This window comes from Delphinapterus leucas, chromosome 2 (genome assembly GCF_059928025.1).
Source record: "Delphinapterus leucas isolate spDelLeu-1000000601 "Yukka" chromosome 2, BTC_Dleu_Yukka2, whole genome shotgun sequence".
NCBI classification, from domain to species: Eukaryota; Metazoa; Chordata; class Mammalia; order Artiodactyla; family Monodontidae; genus Delphinapterus; species Delphinapterus leucas.
This window is the reverse complement of record NC_143130.1, coordinates 89,035,429-89,055,393: the sequence shown is the minus strand read 5'-3', so window position 1 is coordinate 89,055,393 and position 19,965 is coordinate 89,035,429. Positions and strand designations below refer to the sequence as shown.

At 36.5% G+C, this 19,965-nt stretch overlaps 1 protein-coding gene across 4 annotated transcripts in view; it reads left to right on the top strand.

Moving 5' to 3' along the window:
• Nucleotides 1–19,753, top strand: part of DTWD1 (DTW motif tRNA-uridine aminocarboxypropyltransferase 1) — a 30,728-nt gene extending 10,975 nt beyond the window's left edge. For 3 of the 4 annotated variants that reach the window (XM_022587147.3, XM_022587146.3, XM_022587145.3), the window contains 2 exons: nt 169–418; nt 7,621–7,948. In XM_022587147.3, coding sequence (XP_022442855.1) covers nt 169–418; nt 7,621–7,868 — 498 coding nt within the window. In that variant the 3' untranslated portion in view covers nt 7,869–7,948. Of the gene's footprint in view, nt 1–168; nt 419–7,620; nt 7,949–8,801 lie in introns of those variants that run through there. The other variant, XM_022587148.2, reaches the window with a different exon arrangement.
• Nucleotides 19,754–19,965: the final 212 nt, after the last annotated feature.

Genomic DNA, 19,965 nt, shown 5'->3' with positions numbered 1-19,965 from the left:
GGAAGAGCCAAAAACTTTACCATATATATTAAAGAGGCACATATAATAGAACCTAATGCTTGTTTCTCAGATACTCAACATATTTTTTCCTCTTAAAGTTTTAAGTCAGAATTTATTAATTTTGAAGATCATAATAGCACACTACTAACTTAAGCTTCTTTGCTTTAGGTTGCACTTGTTTTTCCTGGACCTAACTCTGTTTCAATAAAAGAAATTTCTTTTCATCTCCAAGAAAAGATTCAAAATAATGTTGGAGGCAAAAATGATGACCTTGACAAGCCATTCATTAAACGCAAGAAAACTGAAGAACAGGATTTGAATGACAGCAAGTGCAAAGACACAACACTGAAAAAAATTGTATTCATAGATAGCACCTGGAACCAAACAAACAAAATATTCACTGATGAGAGACTGCAAGGTAAGAAAAAAAATGTTGCATGTTTTTGATTGTTCTGTCCCCCAACTTTCATTTCAAAGAACTTCAAACCTACAGATTTATTGCAAGAAGAGTTGCATTGAATACACATACATTTTGCCACATTTGCTTTATTTTTCCTCCTCTATTATATGTATGTTTGTGTACTTAGATATCATATATGTTTTTGGTTGAACCATTTGAAAGTAAGTTGCAGGCTTTGCAATACATCACCCTTAAATACCTAAGTGTACAACTTTTAAGAATAATTGCATAATCACTATACCGTTATCACTCTAAGAAAATTAAGAAAAGTTCTGTGATATCTCATATGCAGTCCATATTCATATTTCCCTAATTAACCCCAAAGTATCTGTTGTAGCTCTTTTCCTCTGATGCAGCATGTAAACTCAAATTGCATTTGGTTATTATGTCTCTTTAGTCTCTTTTAATGTAGAACAGTCCCCTGTTTTTGTTTTTCATGACTTAGACTTGTGTGAAGAGGATAAGTCAATTGTCTGAATGTTTCAATATTAGATTCAGTTTAAATATTTTTGCAAAGATACTTCAGATAAGGATAAATACAGGGTTGTCCATGACAATTCCAGTTTATATCTATTGTTTTGATATAATTATTAATAGCATCCCCTTTCACTCTCGGAAATGAAGCTGTTTGGCTGATTAATTATATGGTTAACCTATTCATAGCTCAGGTTGTATACATCAGATCAGGAGGATATAATGTAAGTTGTTCCATTACTGCTGATAACTTTAATTCCTTGATTAAAGTGGTGATTGCCAAATTTCTCCATTATAAAGGTTATTTTCTTCATTGAAATTAGTAGTAATCTGTGGGGTGATGCTTTAAGACGGTGAACTATTCCCAACTGCTTTTTACTGAGTGGTTTTAGTATTTATTGATGACTGTTGCCTAAGGATTACAAAATGATGAAATTTTAATATTATTATTTCTTCTACATTTGTTAGCTGGCATTCTTATGTAAAGAAGAGCTTTTCTTTTTTCCCTCTCTTCTTTTTTTCTCTTTTTGAGATCACTGTGGTCTTATGGATTTCCTTTTAGTTCAGTGTCTTATAATGTATCATGATTGTATTCTTTTTGATGTCCAAATTGTCTAAAATTTTGCTATTGGGAGCCCTTCAAGTCCTTTGTGGCATGGCCTAATTAGTCTTTCTGTTACAACAGGATGTCCCAAGTTCACTTGTACTTTTTTTACTGCCCCAGACCTAGAATTAATTACTTGAAGGAGCTGTGGTTCTTTTAGTGGGGAATGGTATTAGAAACCAAGATCTGGTAAATTTATTACTGCTTGGATGTCATTGCTTCAGTGGACAGAGCCAAAAGAAATAAATACATATATATTTTGAGTTCACATGGATAGTTCCAATTCAGATTTAACATTACTTTCTTTTGTTTTATGTTTGTATGTTTTTCTCTTAGAGTGAAAAACTTAGTGTCTAATAATAATGGTTTAAAAAAGTTGCTTTACTTGCCCAATAACACAACTAGTAATATGAAGAAAGTTACTTGTCTTGTTCCCTTGCACCTTACTCAGTTCTTCAGTCTTTCTCAGTAGTTTCTCTAAAAACTTTAGGTTTATTTCTAGCTCTTGGATGGCTTTATTTGTGTACCATGTATGATTAGAAAGCACAAGAGCTACCCAGTTGGTATTAGGCAGTTTCCAAAACAGTTTCAAACCGGGAGAGCTTCTCCCAGGCAATTGTTAAAAATATCCATCCTCTAGAAAAGAAAGTTTATGACACTTTTTGGAATCCTGTGATAATTAGTCCCAAGCTAAAGTGAGCGACAATGCTAGATTTACCTAACTTAATTTATATCGTTTATATCTCTTGAAAACAGCATACATGTTAGAAAGATTGCTTTGTCATTCTAATTCTGTGTGCTTGGGTGTATGTGTGTGTGACAGATAGGCAGAGAGATAGAGACAAAGAAGTGTGTGTGTGTGTGTGTGTGTGTGTGTGTGTATGAGAGAGAGACAGAGACAGAGAAAGATGACGGAGCATAAGATTTGCAGCGTTGTTGCTAATGTTTAATAGATGAAACCCTAAAGTCCCGCTCTTTGGAGTACTGCCTGCCACGTTACCTTGGATGGTTACAGCAGCAAGTTACTCCTCAGTTTGAAGATTTTCCTGAGCCTTTTCTTTAAATTACTTTATATGGTAATTGAAAAGGTCAAGTGAAGAACATAAGTGATAACACTTGAAAAATTTGTAAAAGGAACTGTTGAGGTACAATTCAAATATGTTTTCAGCCGTTGTGCTTAAGGCTTCAAATCACATTTGTACAAAAAATTTCTATTTCTCAGATCACATAGAAAGTATCATATATTTCAATTCTGTGCTACATCAGAATTTTAAAAGGGATTTCTTAAACCCTTCAAAATCATGAAGTAAATGGATTTCTAGAGTCAGTCTTCTCTGTGTGCCCTATTTCACCCCCTGCCTCTTCTGGCTCCTCATTGCACCACAGGAAATATTTAGGGCTTGGCATATTTATAATCTCTACATATGTGAAATACCAGTTTCCAGATAAGCCAAGTTACTTTCACAAGAAACAGCCCTTTTTTGTTATAAATCATTGCCATTAGGTTTTAAAACAGTTTATCATTTGATAGGATTAAACTGAACAAACCAACTCTAAACCTCAGTTTAAACCCTCAAATGTAGTGTATTGGAACGTTTGTTTCTGTTATCTTATTATGAATGTTGAGATTAAGAATCCCCTTAACAATGTAACATACTGTTTTGCCAGACTTTACAGACAGAGAGCTGTAGATGTTTTACTGCTGTCAAAATAAAACATTTGAAGTTTGAGTGCCTAATTTAATCATAAAATGTAAGCCCTCAAGTGAAAAATGGCATAACATCCTTGAAGATCCACCACAGAAAGGCTTGGGGGAATGCAGTGGGGAAGGATGGTTTCTTTTTGTTGGAGAAGGAGTCAAAATTGTTAAAACTAGCATTCATCACTTCCATAAGTGGTGCTGGGAAAACTGGAGAGCTACATGTAAAAGAATGAAATTAGAACATCCTCTAACATCGTATACAAAAATAAACTCAAAATGGATTAAAGACTTAAATGTAAGACCAGATACTTTAATAAAGGAAAACATAGGCAGAACACTCTTTGACATAAATCAGAGCAATATTTTTTTGGATCCATCTCCTAAAGCAAAGGAAATAAAAGCAAAAATAAATAAATGGGACCTAATTAAACTTATAAGGTTTTGTACAACAGAGGAAACCATCAACAAAATGAAAAGACAACCTATTGAATGGAAGAAGATATTTGCAAATGATATGACTGATAAGGGAGTGATAGCCAACATATATAAACAGCTCATCACATCAAAAAGCAAATAATCTGATTAAAAAATGGACAGAAGAACTGAATAGACATTTTTCCAAGGAGGGAATACAGATGGCCAACAGACACATGAAGTGATGCTAATCATTAGGGAAATACAAATCAAAACCACAATGAGATATCACCTCACACCTGTCAGAATGGCTATCATCAAAAAGAACACAAGTAACAAATGTTGGTGAGGATGTGGAGAAAAGGGAACCCTCGTGCACTGCTAGTGGGAATGTAAATTAGTGCAGCCACTATGGAAAACAGTGGAGGTTTCTCAAAAAACTAAAAATTGAACTACCATATGATCCAGCAATTCCACTCCTGGATATATATTTTTAAAAAACTAAAAACACTAATTGAAAGACATATGCACCCCAGTGTTCATAGCAGCATTATTTGCAATTGCCAAGTTATGGAAGCAACCCAAGTGTCCATCAACAGATGAATGGATAAAGAATACGTGGCATGTATGTGTATATATATATATACACATAAACACATACAAACATACACACAGAATAGAATACTACTCAGCCATAAAAAAGAATGAAATTTTGCTATTTGCAGTGACATGGATGGACTTGGAGGGCATTATGCTAAGGGAAATCAGGCAGACAGGGAAAGACAAATACTGTATGATATCACTTATATGCAGAATCTAAAAAATACAACAAACTAGTGAATATAACAGAAGAGAAGCAGACTCACAGAGAGAACAAACCGATGGTTACCAGTGGGGAGAGGGAAGGGGGGAGGGGCAATAGAGGGGTAGGGGAGTAAGAGATACAAACTATTAAGTATAAAATAAGCTACAAGGATATATTGTAAAACACAGGGAATATAGCCAATATTTTATAATAACTATAAATGGAGTATAACCTTTAAAAATTGTGAATCACAGTATTAGAAAGTTGTAACATATAATATCATACGGCATACTTCAATTAAAAAAGATTTGCTCTTTTTAGATTAAATTATTATTTAGTTTTGCTTTTTTTGACCTGTATGTGGTTTTCAGGACTCACATTGTAAACTTACCATTTTGTTTCTAAATTTGTAGCTATAGCTTATTCGTTTTCACTGCTGTGTAATATCTGATTGTGTGAATATACTACAGTTTACTCTGTCTCCTGTTGGTGACACAATTGAATTATTTCTAGTTTTTGCTGTTACACACAGTGCTACTATGAACATTCTTGCACATGTGCAAGCTTTCTCTAGGAAACGAACCTAGAAGCGGAATAGCTCTGTTGTTACATATAAGAATGTTCAGTTTTCCGAGATAATGCCACCTGTTTTCCAAATTGTGGGTATACAAATTTATACTCCCATAATTAATGTGTAAGAGTTCCCATCGATCATAACCCCTCCTACCATTGTCTTGCCAAATGTTTGTTTTTTGCCAATAGAGTGGGTATAAAGTGGTATCTCATTGTATTGATAATGTGCCTTTCTCTAATTACTAATTGGACTGAGCATAATTTTGTTTGCTTATTTAGCCATACACACGTTCTGTTCTATGAACTATCTATGTCCATCTTTCTAGTGTTTCGTTTTTCTTATTTATTTGTATAAATTCGTTATATATTCTAGAATATAGATAATAATGTTTGAAATATCTTCTTGCAGTTTGTGGCTCCTCTTTTAAATTTCTTTATCTTTTGAGGAACTGAAATTCTTAGTGCAGAATTTATCCACCTTTCATGTTTACCACTTTTGTGCCTTTTAAAAATCCTCTCTACCCCAAGATATTTCTAATAATTTGTTCATAGATGTAAAAAAATATTTTCTGTGTATGTGAGATGTGTTTCTTCCTTTTCAGTTCTTGTGCATCTAATTAATTTATTATTTTTGTATTGCTGTGTTAACTAAGACCTCCAGTGCAGTATTGAATGGAAGGCTTGTGGAGGTCATCCCTATTGTAGTTCAGTCTGATAATCATTGTCTTTTAAATGGCAGGTTTAATCAGTTTGTATTTCCTGTGAGTATTGATTTATTTGGACCTATTTCTATCATCTTAATTTTATTTTTATGTATCTTGCTCTTTACTACTTTTTTCTTTTCCTGGCTTTTCTTTTTCATATTCCATTTTTTAATATTCCTATTTTGGTTCTTTTAGGGAATTGTACTATGCACATGTAACTTAAAAAAATTCAAAGCCAAACATTTTTACCTCTCCTTTTGAACACTGTAAGGCCTTAATACACTTAAGCTTGATTCATCCCCCTCCTAGTTATTGTTATTTTCTTCATTATTTTTTGTTCTGTCTTTTATTTTCAGACCACAAATTAGATATTATTATTGTTTTTCTTTAATACTGGAATCATTTCTTTGGATTTGCATAGATGTTTACCATTTTCTTTGCTCACCATTCTTATAACTCAGATTGTTTTTTCTGAAATACATCTAGAAATTCATTCCATTGGATCTCCAGTTGGCATATGTTTATTGGCATATTTTTGTTTGTCTATTAATATTTTTCACTCTTGTTCTTGATATATAGTTCTGCTGGGTAGGTAATTTTAGGTTGCCAGTTATTTCCTCTTGGCACTTTGAAGATTTTATTCCAGAGTCTTCAATATTTTATTGTTCCTAATAAAAAGTCTCCTGTCATTTTGATTACCTTTCTTTTGTATATGATCTATCTGTTCTCAATGGCTACTTTTAAAATATTCTCTTTAGTCTTGCTCTTTTGCAGTTACACTACTATAAGGAGGATCTCTGCACTGATTTCTTTGTATTTATCCTCCTTGAGATACATTATGTCATGTATCTGTGACTTTGCATTTTTTAAAATAGTTTCTGAAACAGTCATAGGCATTATCTCTTTAAATGCTATCTCTCATCCATTCTCTTTGCTGTCTCCCACAGAACTCCTATTAGATATATATTTGATCCTTCATATCTCTTAATATCTTGATATGTTTTTATATTATTTATTTCTTGTCATTCTCTGCCACATTTCTTAGGTAGCTGTTAAGTTAAAGTGAGACGTGATAGTAGGAAATCATTGATGACTCAGAGGTTCCTAATCTGGGTCAGTGGGCCAATTTTGATATTACCTTCTTCATTTTTATTTCTCACTTTAAAATAAAATACGATTTTTAGAAAGTATTTGCAAACTAAATATAATGTGAGTCTGAGTATTGGTCTAAGGTACTAAAAGCATTCTGGGTTTGTATGTTGACATCTGAGTTGTAAGAGATGAGAGTACTATTGTATGATTTCATGAGTCATTTCCTCTTTAAATATACAGGAGCAAGGCATTAGCTGACTGCGTTATTGAGTCTCTGAAACACAGATGTGACAGCTAATGAAACAGCTCTAGGTACTCTGTTCATGAACATAATAGCCAAAAAGTGATAATCCAGAAGTAGTTTTAACAGTATTAAGGACCACTAACCTGCCTACCTGGTCTCAGTGAATTTCAGAACAATATTTTAAATGTCAGTTTATCAAGGAAATGAAACTCTTCTGAAAATTGATGAATTTAGTCCTGTCACAGATTAAAGTCAAAAAAGACACTGGCAAGTAGAAGACAGAAAGAGATGAACATCTTAAATGTTAACTACTTTTAACAAATTTGCTACAGGTCCAAGACTTATACATAACTGTCATGGATAAGATTTCATCCTGTGTTTTTTATTGCTGCCGTATATACCTTAATACATTTGAGAAAATATCCTATTTGGAATTGGGATTGAAGGAATTTAAAGAAAATCCTTAAAGTAATTAAGGGAAATTATTATTGTACCACACCCTGTGGTTAACAGGAAATATTTATACTTCTCTTATTTGTTTTTGGCAGGGTTGCTACAAGTTGAGTTGAAAACAAGAAAAACTTGCTTTTGGCGCCATCAAAAAGGAAAGCCAGATACCTTCCTTTCCACAATTGAAGCCATTTACTACTTTCTGGTAGATTATCATACTGATATTTTAAAAGAGAAATACAAAGGACAATATGATAATCTTTTATTTTTCTACTCTTTTATGCACCAGTTGGTAAAGAATGCCAAATGCCCTGGAGACAAGGAAACAAGGAAACTTACCCATTAGTTTTTAGGAAGTCATTTAATGTAATTTTATTTTGCTAAAATCAATAAAATTATAACTGTGCTTTGTTTATTCCTAGGAAATATTTCTGTATAATGTCTGTAAGACCACTTGAAAAAATAAGGTTTTATTTATTTTACTTCATATTTTTTTAAATGAAGTTATTTCTAAGGGAGTTATCAGAGATAGTGTTGGCTGAAAAATTCAACTTGGCATATCTCAATTTTATTACCATATTTTAATATAATGTGTTGTATTTATATATATATGTAATTAGATATAATTAGATATTTGTTTAGATATCTTCATATCTTTCCACCTATACTCACAGAGTCTCCTCAAGTAATTTGTTTAAGGTTAATGGCAAACATGGGCAGAACTAGAATTGTAGCTCCAGTCCCATAGGGCTATTTCTTCTTAAGTCCACCCTGTCTGTGGTGGACATTTGTTGCTTTTTTCATCTGCCTGGCATCTTTTTTAGGGAGAAATTGCTAGCAATCATGTCCTATCATAGGGATGGACGTATGACCCGGTTTAGCAAGCAAAGTGCCTAGTGATTGATCCAGGGATGAGCACATGTCCCAACATCCTTCTTGATAAGTGATATGGTTGCTCTAGGAGATAGGGTTTATTTTTCAAAAAGCAGTGGTTAAAAGCACAGACTCTAGAGCTAGACTATCTAAATCTAAGTCTCAGCTTTCTTTTTTCACCTACCAGTCATTTGTCAGTTTCTTCATTTCTGAAGAGATGGTAATACAGTAGCTATTTTAGGATTATGGTGAGGTTTAACTGAATTAATGTATCTAAGGGGCTTTCAACAGCAGCTGACATATACTAAGTGCTATAAATGTGTTTACTCTTTTTATTATTTTATGAAATTGTGAAATAAGCATGATGTATATAATCCTAGAGCTACTGGTGACATCTCTGCTGCAGGTGGCAAGAGCTTGCCTTAGAATGAAGCCAGCAAAAGAAAGCAGAGTGGAGAGATAAAAAGACTGAGTCCTGAGGACATCATTTAATCATCTAATCTAGCTGCTTGTGAATGGAACCCTACTGTGCTGAATAGCTTCTGTTTGCCCTCTGGATCCACCCTCCACCCTTTCCCATTCTGCTCTCTGCTCTGTGAGGTAGGTCCCCTTGACCACTGGCTTTTGCTTGGGATCAGCAAATGGAAGCACTGCAGGAGATTGAAGGTTGAAAGGAAAATGAAATTATTTATTTCCCTTGCTCCTTTCCTGGCAGGTCACCATGGGTTGGGTGTGTCCTTCTACTGAAGGTCATCCTATCAGGCATCCCTTTCCCAGCAGTTATTCCAGTTAACTTCAGGCCCATGCTCCCTCCGTTTACCCCTTTTCACTTATATTGTGATGAGTCCAGGGTATTAATAGCCCCAGAGTAGGTCATTATACCTTGCTGGTTTTCGTAAACCCTGCCTATACCTTTGTAAATAGTAATTTTATTATATTTTTCTCAAATGTTCCCATTTGAAGTTGCCCTCTTTCTGGGACACTGACTGTTAAATTTCACCCATGTGGGTGCTAGAAATAACAGTACATTTCCCAAAGTATACTCAGTGGGACATGTGTTTTTATGAATAAATGAGTAATTGGTAAAATTTGTTTGCTGCACCTTATATTCCCCTGTTAGAGATTCAAAAGGCACAAAATGAAAGTGCTGAAAAGTCCTGAAATAAACATTTTGAACTTTATTTAAGTTAGTATTTCTTAAACTTATTTGAATAAGTAATACCTGCTAATATACTGTGGAAATAGAACATTTGAAACATTGTACTTTAGAGCAGTCCCTGATTAATATATATGTGGCAGTTGAGGCCTAAAGAGATTAAGTAACTTGCCTATAAGGTCACACAACTAATTAGTGGTAGAACCTTATCTAGAATCTAGGACTTCTGATTCGGTTCAGTGAGGTCACCATTATATTATGCTTTTCATTAAAAGGAATATGGATTATATAAGGTTTGAATATTATTAGTCCCATACTCTTAGCCAGATAAACTAGCTGACTTGCCTATTAGTTAATAGGCAATAACTGGCTAGCAGTTATTTTTCAAGAATGGAATTAAAATGGATTTCTTCATGTTTAGAACTTGACCTTAGGAACAGAAGAAGGCCTGAATTGATTTAAGCAGGGCCAAAGTTGGATTCCTCTGGGCTAAATTTGAACTTTCCTGAGCCAAAATCTATTGCCATTTAACTGGCTCTCCAAACCAACAAAATATAATTGTTAAAAGGGAGAAGGGGGGAAAAAAGAACTCATTTGCCCCTATCTTACAGCTGTCTTAAGAAAGATAACCCATATACTCCATAAGAGCCTAATTTATACCTAAGGCCAGAAAAATCTTAAGTTTTTCCCCCCAAGTAATAATAATACCTGTTTGAACAATGAATTGTCTGTACTTGTCTTGTTTTTCTTTGGTATGAAAGACTGTAAAAATGACACTAGTTTTTTACTCCTCCCTGTATTCTTTTTTTCATGCTCCTTTGAAGTACATTCTCAAGTACTTTCTGGGCCATATGTATTTCCAAACATCTGGTGTATTGCTACTTACTCTTGTGCTACTGCTGTCACCATAAACACATACATGTCTGGGTTAACCTCCTTGAGGGTGAGACATGCATGAAGCAGAGCCAGGTTACCCTGGTCACCCTAGCTGAATCCTGTCTTCGATTGGCTGATAGCCAGTCAAGCCCCAAGTATGTGAACCATCTCAGCCAAGATCAGCAGAACCACCTAACTGACACCTATCTGATTCCAGATTTGTGAGCAAGGGAAGTCCATTGTTATGCTTCTGAAGCCTTATAGCTATTATTATACAGCATTATTGTGCCCATATATATCTCATCTTTGGATATGGTATCAGACACACCTTCCTCAAGTGCCTTCTCACATTCTTGGCCCCACTGTTTCCTAGGCCACCAGCCACTTTGCCATAGCTACCACCCTACATAGTGACACACTACTAGCAGGCTGGAGTGATTCTTCTGCCTGAGGTCAACTAGCCACGTGCTCAGAATCTCTGGCCCATCCCAACACTTCTGGACTCAAGGAAGCATCATGCCACAGGGTTTCCCCAGTGATTGTCAAAAGGGCTAGATGATGCAATCTGGAAGAGCAGTGAAGTTAACTGTCTGGAAAACTTGGATCAATGGACTAGAAGAAGCCATTGGACAAATTCCTCTCCCTTCTCATGGACTATCCTGAGGCATAGTTTTTCACCCTCCTGCCCAGAGAGGTACCATGTAGCTAAACAACTGTACTTGCCAAATTATCAGCAGTGTCTCTTCATGGCTTTTCATGAAACAGAAACCAAATGCTATACAGTAATTTATCAGTTTGCATTTGCTCCCAATCTCTGCTAGCCTTACTCCCTTACTCTCACCAGCCTAGATTGCCCCTGCTAATAAAGTAATAGATTTAATTTTTGCCTGAGCCTCTCTTTTCTAGAGAAGCCAGGTGGTTTAGTCTGTATTTGGTGAGGAAAGCAGATTCATTAAAGTATTACATGAATGAAGAGCTTTAATAAAGGAATTGGGGTTCACCCAAATTTGGGAGTTGCTGGGGAAATAAAGGTCTGGAAGACCAGCATAAGAGAATTAGAGAAACATTCACTAACTAGTTCGGCCCGAGATGTTCAAAGTACTCATGGCTTAGTTTGTAGAAATGTATATGTATTGAACATACCGCTTTTCTAATTTCCTTAATCTTTCTAGTAGCCCTTTGATTTAGCTGAAAGGCATCTCTTTAATTCCTTCAGAGGTTGTACAAAATAAGTGTATAGTTAGACCTTGCTTGGTCTTTTACTTGAGGCCATCATAATGGCAATACCCTGGATTTGTTCTTTGTCCTAAGGTTATATTTAATGATCAAACATTTGATTTGGTGAAAAACAATTTCATTTTCCAATCTAGGCTCTATATTCCCTCTCAATAATATTTACATTACCACTTCCTTATTTTTGAGCTTGTCTTAGAGTACCTTATAAATTGCAGTGAATAGCAGCCAGCTTATTCTTTCAAAATTCTGCCTCAAACTCTCACCAATGCCATGAGGGTATTAGGTACATTTCTGTCTTCCATGTTACTGCAGATGATAATTTTACCACACTTTTGCCTCCAAATACAATTAAAAGACCCTAGTTTGGGGACCCCTTAACCAGTCTCAGCCACCCAGCCACAACCCCCTGTGTCCAGTAACCTGGATGATAGAAACCAGCTCCACAAAGAGAAAAAAAACAGTAAAATAAACCAGGAACAGTGCTTCACTGAAATGTTCCGAGTCATCAGCGCTGCAGACACAACACGGGATCTTCAGCATCAGGTTCAAAAGTCAGGGCTCTGGGTCACAAAAAATGTGTCCCCTTACCACCTCCTCAGTGGAAAGAACTGTGTGTGTTTTCTTTAGGGTGATAGAAACAGCACACTGAAGCTGCAAACATTTAAATGCACACAGGCTGTTAAGGGTTGTAAACTTCTTGAATCCAGGCAGAGAAAACAACAGCCCCCAAAGGAGAAAAAGTTTACTCACCCATAAAGTTCATGAGTAAGAGAAATTTTTAATTTGTACATTATTTATGACTGTGATTAACTACTTGGTCACCTGAATAAAAGGTTGTATAGGAAAAAAAAAAGAGACCCTAGTGAAAAGTTTGGCTAAACACTCAATGAGCCTGCAATGAAGACCACCACCCATCAATAACACTTGGTGAAAGACTCCAAATTAGAAAGAGGTGGGGGAAATCCAAAGGAAACAGACAAGCAGAGAACGAAAGGAAAAAAAAAGCTAAATATCTTCAAAAAAAAGAAACTATATTGTATTCACAAAACAAGAATGGTATAGTATGAAAAAGAACAAGCACTAGACAAAAAAGAGATCCTGGGGAGACCTTCAAGATGGCAGAGGAGTAAGAGATGGAGATCACCTTCCTCCCCACAAATACATCAGAAATACCTCTACATGTGGAACAACTGCTACAGAACACCTACTGAATGCTGGCACCAGACCTCAGACTTCCCAAAAGGGTCTTGGTGCTCCAACCAGGTGTCAGGCCTGTGCCTCTGAGGTGGGAGAGCCGAGTTCAGCACATTGGTCCACCAGGGACCTCCTGGCTCCACGTAATACCAAATGGCGAAAGCTCTCCCTGAGATCTCCATCTCAACACTAAGACCCAACTCCACTCAACAACCAGCAAGCCACAGTGCTGGACACCCTATGCCAAACAACTAGTAAGACAGGAACACAACCCCACCCATTAGCAGAGAGGCTGCCTAAAATCATAATAAGCCCACAGACACCCCAAAACACACCACTGGACCAGTCCTGCCCACCAGAAAGACAAGATCCAGCTTCATCCACCAGAACACAGGCACTAGTCCCCTCCACCAGGAAGCCTACAAAACACACTGAACCAACCTTAGCCACTAGGGGCAGACACCAAAAACAACGGGAACTATGAACCTGCAGCCTGCGAAAGGGAGACCCCAAACTCAGTAAGTTAAGCAAAATGAGAAGACAAACACACAGCAGATGAAGGAGCAAAGTAAAAACCCACCAGACCAAACAAATGAAGAGGAAATAGGCAGTCTGCCTGAAAAAGATTTCAGAAAAATGATAGTAAAGATGATCCAAAATCTTGGAAATACAATGGAGAAAGTACAAGAAACGTTTAACAAGGACCTAGAACTAAAGAGCAAACAAACAATGATGAACAACACAATAATGAAATTAAAAATTCTCTAGAAGGAATCAGTAGCAGAATAACTGAGGCAGAAGAACAGATAAGTGACCTGGAAGATAAAATAGTGGAAATAACTACTGCAGAGCAGAATAAATTTTAAAAAATTAAAGAATTCAGGACAGTCTTAGAGACCTCTGGGACAACATTAAATGCACCAACATTTGAATTATAGGGGTCGCAGATGAAGAAAACAAAAAGAAAGGGACTGGGAAAATATTTGAAGAGATTATAGTTGAAAACTTCCCTGATATGGGAAAGGAAATAGTCAATCAACTCCAGGAAGCACAGAGAGTCCCATACAGGATAAATCCAAGGAGAAACATGCCAAGTCACATATTAATCAAACTGTCAAAAATTAAATACAAAGAAAAAATATTAAAAGCAGCAAGGAAAAAGCAACAAATAACATACAAGGGAATCCCCATAAGGTTAACAGCTGATCTTTCAGCAGAAACTCTGCAAGCCAGAAATGCTCTGTGGCAGGGCATTTTTAAAGCGATGAAAGGGAAAAGCCTACAACCAAGATCACTCTACCCAGCAAGGATCTCATTCGGATTCGGCGGAGAAATTAAAACTTTTAGAGACCAGCAAAAGCTAAGAGAATTAAGCACCACCAAACCAGCTTTACAACAAATGCTAAAGGAACTTCTCTAGGCAGGAAACACAAGAGAAGGAAAAGACTTACAATAACAAACCTGAAACAAGAAAATGGTAATAGGAACATATATATCGATAATTACCTTAAATGTAAATGGATTAAATGCTACAACCAAAAGACATAAACTGGCTGAATGGATACAAAAACAAGACCTCTATATTTGCTGTCTACAAGAGACCCACTTCAGACCTAGGGACACATACAGACTGAAAATGAAGGGATGGAAAAAGATATTCCATGCAAATGGAAATAAAAAGAAAGCTGGAGTAGAAATTCTCATATCAGACAAAATAGACTTTAAAATAAAGACTATCACAAGAGACAAAGAAGGCCACTACATAATGATCAAGGGATCAATCCAAGAAGATACAACAATTGTAAATATATATGCACCTAGCATAGGAGCACCTCAAACATAAGGCAAGTGCTAACAGCCATAAAAGGGGAAATTGACAGTAACACAATCATAGTAGGGGACTTTAACAGGCCACTTTCACCAATGGACAGATCATCCAAAATGAAAATAACTAAGGCAACACAAGCTTTATTTATTTTATTATTATTTAAATTTATTTTATTTTATTTTTGGCTGCGTTGGGTCTTTGTTGCTACACATGGGCTTTTCTCTGGTTGTGGTGAGTGGGGGCTACTCTTCATTGAGGTGTGTGGGCTTCTCTTGTTGTGGAGCACGGGCTCTTGGCATGTGGGCTTCAGTAGTTGTGGCTCACGGGCTCTGGAGCGGCAACACGAGCTTTAAATGACACATTGAACAAGATGGACTTAATTGATATTTATAGGACATTCCATTCAAAAACAACAGAATAAAAAAAAAACCCACAACAGAATAGACTTTCTTCACAAGTGCTCATGGAACATTCTCCAGGATAGATCATACCTTGGGTCACAAATCAAGCCTTAGTAAATTTTTAAAAATTGAAATTGTATCAAGTATCTTTTCTGACCACAATGCTATGATACTAGATATCAATAACAGGAAAAAAAGTCTATAAAAAATACAACACATGGAGGCTAAACAATACAGTACATAATAACCAAGAGATCACTGAAGAAATCAAAGAGGAAATCAAAAAATACCTAGAAACAAATGACCATGAAAACATGACGACCCAAAACCTATGCGATGCAGCAAAAGCAGTTCTAAAAGGGAAGTTTATATCAATACAATCCTACCTCAAGAAACAAGAAACATCTCAAATAAACAACCTAATCTTACACCTAAAGCAGTTAGAGAAAGAACAAGAAAACCCTAAAGTTAGCAGAAGGAAAGAAATGATAAAGATCACATCAGAAATAAATGAAAAAGAAATGAAATGATAGCAAGATAAATAAAACTAAAAGCTAGTTGTTTGAGAAGATTAAAAAAATTGATAAACCATTAGCCAGACTCATCAAGAAAAAAATGGAGAAGACTCAAATCAATAGGATTAGAAATGAAAAAGGAGAAGTAACAACTGACACTGCAGAAATACAAAAGATCATGAGAGATTACTACAAGCAACTCTATGCCAATAAAATGGACCACCTGGAAGAAATGGACAAATTCTTACAAAAGCACAACCTTCTGAGACTGAACCAGGAAGAAATAGAAAATATAAACAGACCAATCACAAGCACTGAAAATGAGACTGTGATTAAAAATCTTCCAACAAACAAAAACCCAGGACCAGATGGCTTCACAAGTGAATTCTATCAAACATTTAGAGAAGAGCTAATACCTATCCTTCTCAAACTATTCCAAAATATAGCAGAGGCAGGAACACTCCCAAACTCATTCTACAAGGCCACCATCACTCTGATACCAAAACCAGAGAAAGATGTCACCAAAAAAGAAAACTACAGGCCAATATCACTGATGAACATAGATCCAAAAATCCTCAACAAAATACCAGCAAACAGAATCCAAAATCACATTAAAAGAGTTATACACCATGATCAAGTGGGGTTTATCCCAGGAATGCAAGGATTCTTTAATATATGAAAATCAATCAATGTGATAGACCATATTAACAAACTGAAGGAGAAAACCATATCATCTCAATAGATGCAGAAGAAGCTTTTGACAAACTTCAACACCCATTTATGATAAAAACCCTGCAGAAAATAGGCATAGAGGGAACTTTCCTCAACATAATAAAGGCCACATATGACAAACCCACACCAACATCGTTCTCAATGGTGAGAAAACGAAACCATTTCCTCTAAGATCAGGAACAAGACAAAGTTGTCCACTCTCACCACTATTATTCAACATAGTTTTGGAAGTTTTAGCCACAGCAATCACAGAAGAAAATGAAATAAAAGGAATCTAAATTGGAAAAAAAGAAGTTAAGCTGTCACTGTTTGCAGTTGACATGATACTATACATAGAGAATCCTAAAGATGCTACCAGAAAACTACTAGAGCTAATCAATGAATTTGATAAAGTAGCAAGTTACAAAATTAATGCACAGAAATCTCTTGCATTCCTATACACTAATGATGAAAAATCTGAAAGAGAAATTAAGGAAACACTCCCATTTACCGTTACAACAAAAACAATAAAATACCTAGGAATAAACCCACCTAAGGAAACAAAATACCTGTATGCAAAAAACTATAAGACACTGATGAAAGAAATTAAAGGTGATAAAACAGATGGAGAGGTATACCATGTTCTTGGATTGGAAGAATCAACATTGTGAAAATGAGTATACTACCCAAAGCAATCTACAGATTCAATGCAATCCCTATCAAACTACCACTGGCATTTTTCACAGAACTAGAATGAAAAATTTCACAATTTCTATGGAAACACAAAAAAACCCGAATAGCCAAAGCAATCTTCAGAAAGAAAAACAGAGCTGGAGGAATCAGGCTCCCTGACTTCAGACTATACTAGAAAGCTACAGTTATCAAGACAGTATGGTACTGGCACAAAAGCAGAAATATAGATCAATGTAGCAGGATAGAAAGCCCAGAGATAAACCCATGCACATATGGTCACCTTATCTTTGATAAAGGGGGCAAGAATATACAATGGACAAAAGATAGCCTCTTCAGTAAGTGATGCTGGGAAAACTGGACAGCCACATATAAAAGAATGAAATTGGAACACTCCCTAACACTGTAGAGAAAAATAAACTCAAAATGGATTAAAAACTTAAATATAAGGCCAGACACTATAAAACTCTTAGAGGAAAACATAGGCAGAACACTCTATGACATAAATCACAGGAAGATCCATTTTGACCCACCTCCTAGAGAATTGGAAATAAACAAAAAAAGTAAACAAATGGGACCAAATGAAACTTAAAACTTTTGCACAGCAAAGGAAACCATAAACAAGATGAAAAGACAGACCTCAGAATGGGAGAAAATATTTGCAAATAAAGCAACTGACAAAGGATTAATCTCCAAAATTTACAAGCAGCTCATGCAGCTCAATATCAAAAAACAAATAACCCAATCCAAAAATGGGCAGAAGACCTAAGTAGACATTTCTCTAGAGAAGGTATACAGATTACCAACAAACACATGAAAGGATGCTCAACATCACTAATCATTAGAGTAATGCAAATCAAAACTACAATGAGGTGTCACCTCACACCATTCAGAATGTCCATCATCAAAAAATCTACAAAGAAGAAATGCTGGAGAGAGTGTGGAGATAAGGGAACCCTCTTGCACTATTGGTGGGAATGTAAACTTACCCAGCCACTATGGAGAACAGTACGAAGGTTCCTTAAAAAACTAAAAATAGAACTACCATATGACCCAGCAATCCCACTACAAGGCATATACCCTGAGAAAAGCATAATTCAAAAAAGTCATGTACTACGTTGTTCATTGCAGCTCTATTTACAATAGCCAGGACATGGAAGCAACCTAAGTGTCCATTGACAGATGAATGGATGAAGAAGAGGTGGCGCATATATACAATGGAATATTAGTCGTAAAAAGAAACGAAATTGAGTTATTTGGAGTGAGGTGGATGGACCTAGAGACTGTCATACAGAGTGAGGTAAGTCAGAAAGAGAAAAATAAATACCGTATGCTAGCACATATGTATGGAATCTAAAAAGAGAAAAAGATAAAGGTTTTGAAGAACCTAGGGGCAGTACAGGAATAAAGTCACAAAAGTAGAGAATGGACTTGAGGATATAGGGAGGGGGAAGCATAAGCTGGGACGAAGTGAGAGAGTGGCATGGACATATATACACTACCAAATGTAAAATAGATAGCTAGTGGGAAGCAGCCGCATAGCACAGGGAGATCAGCTCAGTGCTTTGTGACCACCTAGAGGGGTGGCATAGGGAGGGTGGGAGGGAGACCCAAGAGGGAGGAGATATGGGGAAAGAAAAGAAGGGAGAAACCAAAAGGGAGGAGAGGGCATCAAGTAAGCAGCAAAGGGAAATGCCAGGATTCATCCACTCAACAGAAATTTTTGGTTGCCTACTACATGCCAGATTCTTTTCTAGGTAATGGATAAAGCACATTAGGTAATAAGTGCTGAGAAGGAAAGTAAAGCAGAGTAAGAGACAAACAGTGGCTGGTGCACGAAAGATGCTATTTTAAATAAGGTCATCTTGGAGAGCCTCAATAAGGTAGAATCGAGCAGAGACCTGAATGAAGGGAGAGAAAGTGAGTGTGCAGATAACCCAAAGAATAGCATTCTGAGGAAAGGGAACAAGTATGTGCAGAGGCCCTGAGGCAACAATATACTTGGCATGTTTGGGAAATAGGCAGGAGGCCAGTTTAGCTGGACCAACTTGTGGGAGGGGAAAAAGTGGTTGAGGACTGGATCATAGTGGAGTAGGGATAAGGGGTCACATCTTTAATGCTTTGGAGACCATGGTAGTTGTTTGGATTTTACTCTGAGTGAGATATGAAGCCATTGGAGGGTTTAAGCAAAGGAGTGACAAGATTTGACTTATATTTTTAAAGGATTATTCTGACTCATTTGTGAAAAATAGACTGTAAAAGGGTAAGGAGTTAAGTAGGAAGATTAATTAGAATACTATTTCAATAGTCCATGTGAAAGATGATACTTGCTTGGACAAGAGCAGTCATGATAATAAAAGAGTGGTAAGGAATGGTCAGATCCTGGATATATTTGAAGTTAGAGCCAAAGATGATTTGCAAATGGATTAGGTGCTCTGATAGATATGGAGATGTGCTGCCTTGATCCCCCTTCCAGGAAAGACTTGATGAACCTCAGGAAGTGTGGAGGACAGAAATTCTCCAGCTGTCAGCACTTCATCTGCAGCAGCTGTAGGAAACACTTTACCTGAGGTCACATCCTCCCTAGATCTGAGGACCGAACACAATGGGGATGTAAAACCCTTGCCATTTCAGCCTAATGCATCACATTATGTCAGGCAAAACTCACTCCAGAGCTTCCTCCTTTGCAGCTTGACTTCTTCCTCTTCACGATCTGCTTCTTCCCCTTCCCTTGACAAGTGTTCTGTGATAAATATCTTGCAGGCCAAATTCCACCTCAGGATGTTCAAAGAACCGAACTGTGACAGTTGGTCCCAGCAGTGGTCTAAGGTGCCTGTGAGGAACCCATCACATGTGGCACATGGAACATAAGGAGCCCCTGGCTCAAGGTGGCAGCTTTCACCAGTGGTAAAATGAGAGAGTTCACCTGTGGAAGAGAATGAACTGGTGAGTGCAGGATATCA